General features: G+C 33.4%; 3 protein-coding genes across 7 annotated transcripts in view; 2 read left to right on the top strand and 1 right to left on the bottom strand.

The window, feature by feature from the left end:
• LOC135104514 (uncharacterized) overlaps positions 1-2730 on the top strand; it is a 29048-nt gene extending 26318 nt beyond the window's left edge. Inside the window, 2 exon segments of the mRNA XM_064012088.1 lie at positions 314-439; positions 2530-2730. Of these exon segments, the coding sequence (XP_063868158.1) occupies positions 314-439; positions 2530-2636 (233 nt within the window). The 3' untranslated portion in view covers positions 2637-2730.
• Positions 2731-6014: 3284 nt separating this feature from the next.
• Positions 6015-12500, top strand: part of LOC135104226 (outer mitochondrial transmembrane helix translocase-like) — a 71003-nt gene continuing 64517 nt past the window's right edge. For 3 of the 4 annotated variants that reach the window (XM_064011367.1, XM_064011366.1, XM_064011365.1), the window contains exon 1: positions 6885-7097. In XM_064011367.1, coding sequence (XP_063867437.1) covers positions 7009-7097 — 89 coding nt within the window. In that variant the 5' untranslated portion in view covers positions 6885-7008. Of the gene's footprint in view, positions 6783-6884; positions 7098-12500 lie in introns of those variants that run through there. The other variant, XM_064011368.1, reaches the window with a different exon arrangement.
• The window catches only part of LOC135104227 (PXMP2/4 family protein 4-like), a 12390-nt gene continuing 11226 nt past the window's right edge, over positions 11337-12500 (bottom strand). For both annotated transcript variants that reach the window (XM_064011372.1, XM_064011373.1), the window contains exons 3-4: positions 12185-12316; positions 11337-11877 (exon numbers count right to left, since the gene is read on the bottom strand). In XM_064011372.1, coding sequence (XP_063867442.1) covers positions 11680-11877; positions 12185-12316 — 330 coding nt within the window. In that variant the 3' untranslated portion in view covers positions 11337-11679. The remainder of the gene's footprint in view (positions 11878-12184; positions 12317-12500) is intronic.

Below are 12500 nucleotides of genomic sequence, written 5' to 3' on the forward strand. Positions count from 1 at the left end.
GACTGACTGACTGACTGACTGACTGACTAACACACACACACACACACACAAACACACACACACACACACACACCACACACACACACACACACACACACACACACACACACACACACACACACACACACACACACACACACACACAGAGAGAGAGAGAGAGAGAGAGAGAGAGAGAGAACTAGGGTTCTGGGGCCCCGCACCGCTCACTGTCTTCTGTTCGCCTGCCGGCAGCTTGGAGGACCGACGACTGTTACTCCTGAGTGCATAGCTTGACCTTGAAGTTAGTGCATGTGTTGTGTGTGGTGCTTCACAGGCTTGGCCACGGCCACACATCACCCCTTTCCTGGTTTATCCCTGGGAGGAGACATCCCCATGAGGGCGCGCCACCTCTACATATCGGGCCGCCTGGTATTGCTCGACCCCGCGTGTAGGTGGCTCAGTAAGTAGCTTGTCATTAGTTGCATGCTGTTGTTGTTTTATTAATATTTTGCTGCATGTTGAGGGCATGGCCGCAGCAAGAGACAGGGGCATTACAATCATGGTCAGAAGCCAAATATCCTGCATTCGCTTCCATTAAATCGTTTTAATTATTATTATTATTTTTCCTCACTCTTAAGTCCTCGAATCTGCTGCCAGTCTCCTTCCAAAACCTGCCAACTGATACATTTTCAGGGCTAGAGGACAAGATTTAGGGAGACCCATTGAAAGTGAATGCAGTATATTACTCGGCTATTGGCCATTCCACGTATTTTGAAACGCTTCCGGCTTTCATTGCGGCTATTTTTTTTTTTAAACAACAGAGATTAATAGACAGGAGGATCATAGATCTCTCTCTCTCTCTCTCTCTCTCTCTCTCTCTCTCTCTCTCTCTCTCTCTCTCTCTCTCTCTCTCTCTCTCTCTCTCTCTCTCTCTCTCTCTCTCTCTCTCTCTCTCTCTCTCTCTCTCTCTCTCTCTCTCTCTCTCTCTCTCGCTTTCATTCTCACGTCTCCAGAAGGAGGAGGAGGAGGGGGAGAAAGTGTAGTAGGAAAAGGAAGGAAGGAGGAGGTGTAGAGGACTTAGTCAAAATGTGTAAGTTTATGATACCAAGGCGTGAGACACGGAAGAACGGAGGTACAAACGTATTAATATGTAGGTTATTATTATTATTATTATTATTATTATTATTATTATTATTATTATTATTATTATTGTTATTATTATTTTATTATTATTATTATTGTTGTTGATGTAATTTATATTATTATTATTATTATTATTATTATTATTATTATTATTATTATTATTATTATTATTATTATTATCATTTTATTATTATTATTATTATTATTATTATTATTATTATTATTATTATTGTATCTTTTATTGTTATTGTTATTGTTGTTGCTGTTATTATTTTATTATTATTAGTAGTAGTAGTAGTATTAGTATTAGTATTAGTATTATTATTATCATTATTATTATTATCATTATTATTATTATTGTTATTTTTATTATTGTTATTGTTGTTGTTGTTGTTGTTGTTGTTATTATTATTATTATTATTATTATTATTATTATTATTATTATTGTTATTATTATTATTATTATTAATTATTAATTATTACTACTACTACTACTACTACTACTACTACTACTACTACTACTACTATGTACAGCTATCTTTTTTACTGGAGGTATTTTCCGTCGCTTCAGTTGATGTAGAGCGAAACATTGGGCTTGAAACTTTATATAATATTCTTTATGAAGTCATCAGAAAAAAAAAAATGTTTTGTGTCAAGTGTTCAGTAATTACCGAGAGAGAGAGAGAGAGAGAGAGAGAGAGAGAGAGAGAGAGAGAGAGCGTCATAATGCTTGAACTTTTCCTCCCACTTATTTTGCATATATTGTACGTAGAAATAGTGACTGTAGAAAGGCACATCTTTGGTAAGTAAACATAGTGGCACATAGAGGTAATCTTCCTGTGTGTAGTGTTGGATGGCCCCTCAGTGTTGATGGTGGAAAAAAAAAAAAATAGTGACAGAGAAATAATGTTATTTTGTGTTTGAACATTGTCCACTGGTTATGAAAATTGTGTGTGTGTGTGTGTGTGTGTGTGTGTGTGTGTGTGTGTGTGTGTGCTGAAGAGCAAGAAAGGTACAAACTAATTAATTGTCATGCTCGCCAATGGAGGATATCTGAAACAGGGGCAGACAATGAGACCAGTTGCATTCCTTTGTAAGAACAATTGACAGTCATTAAAAGACAATATTTGTTGTAGTGGTCGGTGCAGGACAATTCATTCATGTAGACTATATAAAATTTGTTACATTGCGCGACCTGTTAATTTTCCCCCTTTTTGTTTGTTTCCTTGCTCTTGTTTACTACAGAAAAAGAATGAGGTTACTTTATGTTCAAATTATGATGAAAATTTCAGTGTTTCACCGCAAAAAGATTAAAGTTGTCAGCTCTAATATGTATCATTAGGTATTTCCGTGTAAAATGTGTCGACGCACCGCATTAATGCAACAAAGTGTGGTGTGTTCTTGCAGGGAGCGGTGCCTGTCCCGAGGGAGGCTCCAGCAGCACGGCGCTTCGCCTACCTATCCGCTACCCGCACCAGCCGGCGTCGTCCTCGACCCTCGTCGACATCACCTGAATACTGCCACTGTGCCACGCATGCTACTCACCCCTTTGCCTTTTAGAACCGTTAGTCACTTGTTCGTAGATTTTATTTTATTACATCATTAGGTAACCATATCACAAAACTGGTTATTTTTTTAAATATTATTATTATTTTTTTTTTTTCTTTACTTGCCAAGTTTTGGCGCTCGGTTCATTGGTGACGAGTATTGTGTTGAAATGAAAACTCACCCTCTCAGCGCCTTGGCAAGCAGAAGAACGTAATTTTAAAGAGATACTTCTTATTCTTCTTGACTTGAAATTATTCCAAGTACGAGCGCTCTTACATCAATGTTAACAGAATGATTAACACCTAGATACAGTGAAGCAGTATAGAGGACAGCTTATATATATATATATATATATATATATATATATATATATATATATATATATATATATATATATATATATATATATATATATATATATATATATATATGTATGTATATATAGTGTGTGTGTGTGAAATTAATTTATTTATTAATTAATTTAGCTTTATTTATTTATTTATATTTGTTTTGTGTCTGAGGAAAGTTTTGATTAAGAGGTGACGCTTTGTTAAAAGTGTGAATGGTCTTGGTTTTGTAACTGTTTCGTGCTAAGAGCGATGAATGGTATGGGGTGCCTGCAATGACTTCAAGGTCGTTTTGGTGCCGTTGCTAAATAAAACCTCACCCTGAATTTCGTTTATGGTTATTATGTAAAATCATGATTCGGTCAGTCAGATATAGCATGTGTTTGCTTAATATGAAAGAAAAGAGTCCATCTAGCTGTTTTTATCATTAGACGGAAATGCAAGCTACGCAGTGCATTAGTCTGTATGAGCAGACGGTTGGGGCGCACGCACACTGCAGACCCCGCAGAACTGTGACAGTGGAATGATAATTATGCAAATAAGCACTAGTTACCTCGTTACCTCTGCCACCAACACAACACCAGATGAATCTTGCGAAGTTTGTTATATTTTTAGTATTTACGGAATTTTCACTGTAACCTTGCATTTTGATTATTTTTTTTGTATGTGTGTGTGTGTGTGTGTGTGTGTGTGTGTGTGTGTGTGTGTGTGTGTGTGTGTGTGTGTGTGTGTGTGTGTGTGAAAAGTAACCAAAAATCATATATTTCAATTTTCAGCAACACATATCTAATCTAAAATATATCGTGTTAACTTGATACTTAAGAAATTTCATCATAATATAAAGGAACCGGCCAAATACATATGATATACCGTTTTATATAATTTTTAGGGACTGGGGAAACTTAGGATGACCCTCAACTCATTTTCTATCGCAACGAGATTTCCACATGCATTGAAATATAACCAATTTGGCATTACGGTGAAGATTCATCTCGATAGAATAGCAGACGCATAAATTCTCGGCGAGGGATCAGATGTGATGGGAGAAGGTTGAATGTACCGGACTTTTTTTTGTCAGCTTATCCTCTGTGGCATCGGTTGCTCGAAGCGTGATGGAAAAGACCGCGCCGTTCCCAGAATACATGCAAAATCATATCGAAAAAATTAGTGTTGAAAATAAACAAACGTTTCATACTATATATTGGATGTCGCCAAATATAAGATGTGTACTATATACTTTTCGCATTGCCTAGACGGCTTCAAGATGAGGAATCCCAACAACACAAACTCTTAAATCACAGCATTGCTACCAGCGAGACGGCAGATGAGTATCTGATGTATGTCAACTTTCTCGGGACACTGTAAACTAACAATCAATATAATTATTTTATTTATTTGTTTATTTATTTTTATTTATTTATTTATTTATTTACAATTAGACGATGGAAAAAGATTTTTTTTCTTTAACCCTCGTATATTTACGTGAACGTTCATATTTAACATACACAAAGGACAGTGGTAATAAGTTTGTCCTGTTGCTAAACAAAAATCTAATGATTGTTGGTGGAATCAAAGATACTACGCACAATAATATTAACATGTATGTAATCTTGCATGAACCCCTACACTGGTTTTGCTCACTGGGTGGAATTCCAAAGTATCGTGTTGAAAACCTGGCATTAACTGACGTTACACATATGATCAGTTGTGTGTATATATATATATATATATATATATATATATATATATATATATATATATATATATATATATATATATATATATATATATATATATATATATATATATATATATATATATGGCCCACAAAGGGTACTTAAGCCTTCCTTCACCAGAATCTCATGCACTTTATATTTCTGCCCGGAACCATGCCAAGTCTGTTCTCCAACTAGCCAAAAACTCCTTCATTAACAGAAAATGTCAAAACCTTTCAAGATCTAACTCCCCTCGTGATTTCTGGCATCTAGCCAAAAATATCTCCAATAACTTTGCTTCTTCTTCTTTCCCTCCTATCCTACTGCTATCACATCTATTTCTATATATTTATATATATATCTATATATTTATATATATATATATATATATATATATATATATATATATATATATATATATATATATATATATATATATATATATATATATATATATATATATATATATATATATATATATATATATATATATATATATATATATATATATATATATATATATATATATATATATATATATATATATATATATATATATATATATATATATAAATATATAGATATATATATAAATATATAGAAATAGATGTGATAGCAGTAGGATAGGAGGGAAAGAAGAAGAAGCAAAGTTATTGGAGATATTTTTGGCTAGATGCCAGAAATCACGAGGGGAGTTAGATCTTGAAAGGTTTTGACATTTTCTGTTAATGAAGGAGTTTTTGGCTAGTTGGAGAACAGACTTGGCATGGTTCCGGGCAGAAATATAAAGTGCATGAGATTCTGGTGAAGGAAGGCTTAAGTACCCTTTGTGGGCCACCTCTCTATCATGTATAGCACGAGAACAAGCTGTGTTAAACCAAGGTTTAGAAGGTTTAGGACGAGAAAAAGAGTGAGGAATGTACGCCTCCATGCCAAACACTATCACCTCTGTTATGCGCTCAGCACACAAAGACGGGTCTCTGACACGGAAGCAGTAGTCATTCCAAGGAAAATCAGCAAAATACCTCCTCAGGTCCCCCCAACTAGCAGAGGCAAAACGCCAGAGGCACCTTCGCTTAGGGGGATCCTGAGGAGGGACTGGAGTGATAGGACAAGATAAAGATATGAGATTGTGATCGGAGGAGCCCAACGGAGAAGAAAGGGTGACAGCATAAGCAGAAGGATTAGAGGTCAGGAAAAGGTCAAGAATGTTGGGCGTATCTCCAAGACGGTCAGGAATACGAGTAGGGTGTTGCACCAATTGCTCTAGGTCATGGAGGATAGCAAAGTTGTAGGCTAGTTCACCAGGATGGTCAGTGAAGGGAGAGGAAAGCCAAAGCTGGTGGTGAACATTGAAGTCTCCAAGAATGGAGATCTCTGCAAAAGGGAAAGGGTCAGAATGTGCTCCACTTTGGAAGTTAAGTAGTCAAATATTATGTTTGCTTATACCAGTATCCATATTGACTCATAAGAATGTTCCGTTTTATACATCATCCATGCAAGTGATATGTGATTGTTATAGTATTTTATGTTGGTCATGTAATACACAAATATTTTGTATGGTACCAATAACTCCTGCCACAACAGGCGTGAATTTTTATTTATTTGTTTATTTTTTTATTATTTATCTATTTATTTTTCGGAGACCAAGAACCCTCCCAATGCTAGTGTTGTAGAAAACTGCTGATGTAGCTTGTATCAGAGATTGGCAGACGATTGCTACTTAGGAGTTATATGAACATCATGGCTTTTCATGTACTTTACCTGGGTAGTGCAGCATGAAATCCAAGTATAAAAATGGTGAGTGAAATCAGAAGATCGTGTACTTGTATTGTAAGTTTAATGTTAGTGGCGATGTTAGGCCCCCCGATGCTACAAATAATTCTCTCTCTCTCTCTCTCTCTCTCTCTCTCTCTGCATCTGAGCTCTTAAAAATGTAGTATTTTCGATCAGAAGAGCGTCGATATGTATTCGATGCTGTGTATGTGTGTGTGTGTCTATCACCATCCTACGCTGCGCCATTGTTTTTGTGTGGAGTACCGCGTGAATAGTAAGCACAAGAGATTAATCCTGATTTTTTTGGGTTTCCATTGCTGGCATGCAGTGATAGCAAGACTTTTTTTTTTTTTTTTTTTTTTTTTTTTTGTGTGTGTGTGTGTGTGTGTGTGTCAGACTCATCTGCAAGGTCAGACAGGTTACTTCGGCTCGTGATTCCCGGTGCAAGACAATATGCACCATGATGCACTGAACACAGTGTTAACCCTCTAAATGACGAAATGTTTCGTGAAATCAAAAGATCTCAGAGCCGGGATACTCCGTGTTTCCAAATCCCAGTAACGCCGCTATTGGGTATGGTTAATGACAGGTAAGGGTTGTCAATAGGTTAGTTTAGTGAGATATGGTCAACTTCAGTTCAGCACCGTGGGTTGGTTCGTTTAGGTTAGGGTGGGACAAAACATAAGTATGCAACCGATTACATTTTACAGGAGCCCTGTGGGCGTCCCACAGTAGAATGGGAATGCATAAATGAAGCTCATTTCCTTAATAGTGCCTCGTGTGTGTGTGTGTGTGTGTGTGTGTGTGTGTGTGTATATATATATATATATATATATATATATATATATATATATATATATATATATATATATATATATATATATATATATATATATATATACTTTTATTATTATTATTATGGGATGAAATTAGCCTTCGAGACCATCTCTGGGCAAATATGAATAAATAAACAAGTAAAATAAGAAATAAATGAATATAAATCATGATTTACACAATGAAGGGATTAGCAATAAAACTGATGAACAAAATTAACAAAATTAAACTAAACCTAACTTAAACTAACCTAGCCCCCCTCAGATGGAAACATTAGTATTATTTCATTATTATCCATTTGTAGCAGTAGTAGTAGCAGTAGTAGTAGTTGCTGTTGTAGTATTATTTGTAATAGTATGATTGTTCAGTATTACAATACATAGGTGTATTGTATTTTCCTGCATTTCTTCCTTCTATTTACTTTTATTGATCAAAAAGATGAAAATTTCTGGAAGTCCTTCAAGCTTGGTTAGGAATACATCATTCAAAATGAAGAGCATCTATTGATAGATTTTCAGATAAAATTGAGTGGCAATCCTGTATGATCACTTCCACCAATAGACAATATTTTGAGTTAAGTCTGTGCCTGATTTTCAGTTTTAATCATCATTATAATTAGATAGTCCAAGTTTGAATGAATGAAGAAGTGAAGGTTGTCATACTAAAAGCAAGAGATAGAAATTATTATTTGTTGTATTTGTAAGCATTTTGCTAGCAAAGTGTGTCTTGGATCTCAGAACTGAAAGTGTTAAAAAAAAGTTTTTCATCATCCAGTTTGTGGATGAAAATTAAAAATATGACCAGTACCACTTCTTAAGAAACAGTGTTGGTTGCAAAATTTATCTCAGGGAGTGCCTTCTAATCAGAGAACTGTATCCTGCCCTGAGTAATCACTGTGTAAATGAAAGGACTTTTATTGTTATGTTATGAATTTTAAGAAAGAATTGCATACATTTTATTTGTGTATGGCAGGTTTTACTGATGCTGAGTAACACTTGGTATTTGGTACTGTACGTTGAAGTTGAGTACTGTACTAATATGCCATGCTGTGATTGCCTTTGCATATCTACACACTATTGTATTAATGACTAGTTTGCACACCACTGGTGGTGTGGGGTGTTGCAAAGCTGGTGTTGGCTATGTTGGCCCAGGCATCTTCAAAATCAAAGGGTGACATTGTTTTAGCATGGCACTAGCTACACTGCCCATTACTCATACACATTTCTGCATACGTACATACAAGCATATCCCTTAAATGAAATGTCTCAATAGAATTGTGTACATACATATATTTTCATAGTCATCATTTGTAAATATTTCATGTAATCATGGGAATGTGGGAATGTCATATGTAGTATTTGATCCAATGTAGAATACATAACTCAGAAATGGATCTCATACTTTGTCATAGAGGTAATCACACACACACACACACACACACACACACACACACACACACACACACACACACACACACACACACACACTGTGGCAAGCAGTGAATACATGTTTAAAGAAAAATCGGATAAATATGGTTATAGAAACAAAAAAAAATAAGTTTTGGCTTGTGCTCTGTACAATACAAATAGGTAAACACACACACACACACACACACACACACATTAGGTTTATCTAAGGAGCATAACTATCCAAAGGTAAGCTTACAGTTTTACATTTCATGCATAATTTTTCATCAAAAATACATATATTTACATGTGTCCATTAAAGTTTGAAGCTTGTAAAAAAGCTTTGACACTTAGCTCTTGTAATCAACCTGATGTATTTGTTTTATTTTGCACTGGTATCCATCTTTTCACTGACATTACAATATATATATATATATATATATATATATATATATATATATATATATATATATATATATATATATATATATATATATATATATATATATATATATATATATATATATATATATATATATATATATATCATTAGTTGTACATAGTAGCCTGTAACCTAAGAGAAGTTATGTTATATCCTGCCAAATAATGTTTTAACTCAACATTGTTTGGCATGCATGAATTAGGGGACTATCACCACACATATCTAGAGTGGGCTGATAATTGAGCCTTAACCTATTATTGTGGATATTGCATTCATCAGGATGTAAAATGTAGATGATAAAAGTACAAAATATTAACTCTACAATCCATGGTTGGATTAAGTGGTTAGTTCCACACCCCTTGATGTTCTAATCCTGTGTTCCTTTCATCAAGTTAAGGATGAAGTAATGCTTTGCTGTTTTATTATTCAGACTGGTGTTCTCTGCTGTCCAGCATTTTGTAACTTGTATGTATATTTTGCTGCAGAATTTGTTTAAAGTCGAGTGCCAAATAAGTTTCTCTTCATAATTAAATTAACACAGGCTTTAAACAATGCACATGTATTTCTTAGGAAACATCTCTAGATATCATGTCATTTGGATCACCATACAATACATAATGTGAAGCTACTTCCCTAACTTTTTTATTGACGAGTGATATTTGGTGGCTTGATTTGGCTGTTAGTGCATGTAGACAGTTGAATAAATAATAAAAAAGTATATATAAACACATACAAAGTATTTGCTTTTTGCCAATTCAGGAGAACAAAGTAAGACATTGAAAGGATATGTATACTATTTTGTATGCAGCACTTATACATTGGGTAAAAAATAAAAAAAATGTAGAATAATAATAGTGAATAATAAAGATAATAATTGTGGATGGACATAAAAAAATTATAGGAGGGGACCATAAAAAAGCTCTTCAGAACTATGTAACCAGGCAAGCTGCTTTCAAATGGCTATAATTAAAAGCCCTTAGAAACAAATCTTTTTTTTTTCACTTTGGATGATGCTACATACAGTATGCAGTTGTGGGCTGTTCTTGTTGGAGTTCATGGCCTGCACTTTTGACAGTCATATTATTTCCTCTCTTTTTTTTTTTTTATTTCCTCTTTAGAAGAGGGGCAGAAAATGTGCTGAATTTTCCACAATTTAGTGTCTCAACATATAAAACAGAGCCATTTGAAACTACTAGGATCTATTACTATTAATGATTACTTGGTGACCAGAACCAGGCAGAAACCAATGTATTAAAGGAATCCAGTTCTAGGGTCTATTTGATTTAAATAAAACTATTTAAATCTTGGTAAAAAAAATCATGATTTAAGTAAAAATTAAATACACTATTTAAAGTTATTTAAGTATTATATCAAGTAAAATATCTAAAGATTTAAATAAAAAAAAAAAAATTATATATATATATATATATATATATATATATATATATATATATATATATATATATATATATATATATATATATATATATATATATATATATATATATATATATATATTGTTTGATTGCAGTTTCTCTTCTGTTTCTTTCTGTTTATGTATTTGTTGCTTTAAGATAACAGATCTGATTAAATTGTTAGTTCTACTTACAATTTTTGTGAAAAACTCATCTTGAGTAATGTACATTAAACTATGATTTCACTTAACAGTGACCAAGTTTAATATAAGAAAATGGCCTCATAAGACAGAAAAATAAAATAAATAAATAAAATAAATAAATAAATAGATTTAAGTAAAAAAATATGTAAACCAAATTTATTTTTTATTTATTTTTATTTATTCATTTATTATTTTTTAATATAATTTTTTTTTTTTCAAACCCTGTCCTGTTGTAATATTTAAGAATTTCTGGTACAATATCAAGTTTAAGGATCTAGGATGCCTTATATCCTGATATTTTTTTCTTCTTGTGTGTCTTGGAATATTGTTGGATTTGCTATGGATGATGGCAGTTTTGGAATAATTTCTTTGTATTATGTAACCATATATGTATAATACTGTGTCTTTAAAGTGGAAGCCATGACTATGCAATTTTTTTGGCTGATTATAAACACCTGAAATAGCTACAAAAGAAGCTGCAAATTTTAAGAATAACTTTTTTTTTCATATAGAAAAACAATTTTGAGTGATTTTATTTATTTTTTATTAAAAATACCTCTTTACCATCACTGTAGCTAATTACCTCAATGACAAGAATTGTTACAAAGAAATTCTTTAAACATTCAAAACCATTTATGATTTTTCATTCCTGAGAACGAGACCTGTCATAGTGGCTTTATTGCCATAGTAGACATATAATAGTAGAAAATACTACTTAAGTATCATCTGTGTTAATCATGATTCCTTATAGTGCCATAAAATATTACTTTATTTTACATTTTTACATACAGAATTTATTTCTATATATAGATATACAAATTAATAGTAAACAAGACTGCTATTCACAGGTAATTTGGCTCTTAATTTCAATTTATTCCTCATGATTTGTCTGTTCTCTGGATATTTTTTTGTGCAAGAATCCTGGCAGTGAATCTTGCTGCATGTGGTGCATGTACGACAGGAAGATGGTCCACATGAAGGATGCTACAGACACCACCACCACCCGATTCTTTTCAGCCACATAAGCAAAGTTGAAAGTTTGCACTACTGGCCAGAAGCAAACTGCAACCTAAGTTATGAGGATAGGAGGAGAAACATCAATCAGATAGGATGCATTTAATTTTTGTTTCATTTAGCTTTAGGAAATTTTTAAATGTGTACATTATTATAGCAAAATATTATTTTCATATTAGAAAAAGTAAAATACTCTATCTGAATTTTGGTGTTTCTATAAAATAATGTTTATATAACATGGATTAATGCAAAGAAAAATTAATTTCAAAAGTTAAGCTTTATATCCTTTTGCAATCCATTAGATGAAGTAAGCCAAGCATAAATAAGAGTATTGCAAAGTAGTAAGAGAATACAATTCTTGCCTTCCAAGTTGGAATTAATTTTTGCTTCCACTCCTGCACACATTCATTCCATGGCCGGCCCTCTAAAAGGGTGATGCCCAGATAGAACTGTGTTTGTCCCACTGGAGCAAACAACACCTGCTCCAGGCCAGCCTGTACGAGTATGTGCCATAACAAAGGACTTCATTCATCACCAGGAATAAGACTGCAATATGAGATACATATAAGACCCTGTCAACACTGTGGAGCTTTGCTCAACAAACTTTACTCGGTGTGATGTAAGAAATGGATAAACATCGAGCAAAGCTTCATATAGGTTTCCCCTAAAGTTTAACAA

This window comes from Scylla paramamosain, chromosome 10 (assembly GCF_035594125.1).
Source record: "Scylla paramamosain isolate STU-SP2022 chromosome 10, ASM3559412v1, whole genome shotgun sequence".
NCBI classification, from domain to species: Eukaryota; Metazoa; Arthropoda; class Malacostraca; order Decapoda; family Portunidae; genus Scylla; species Scylla paramamosain.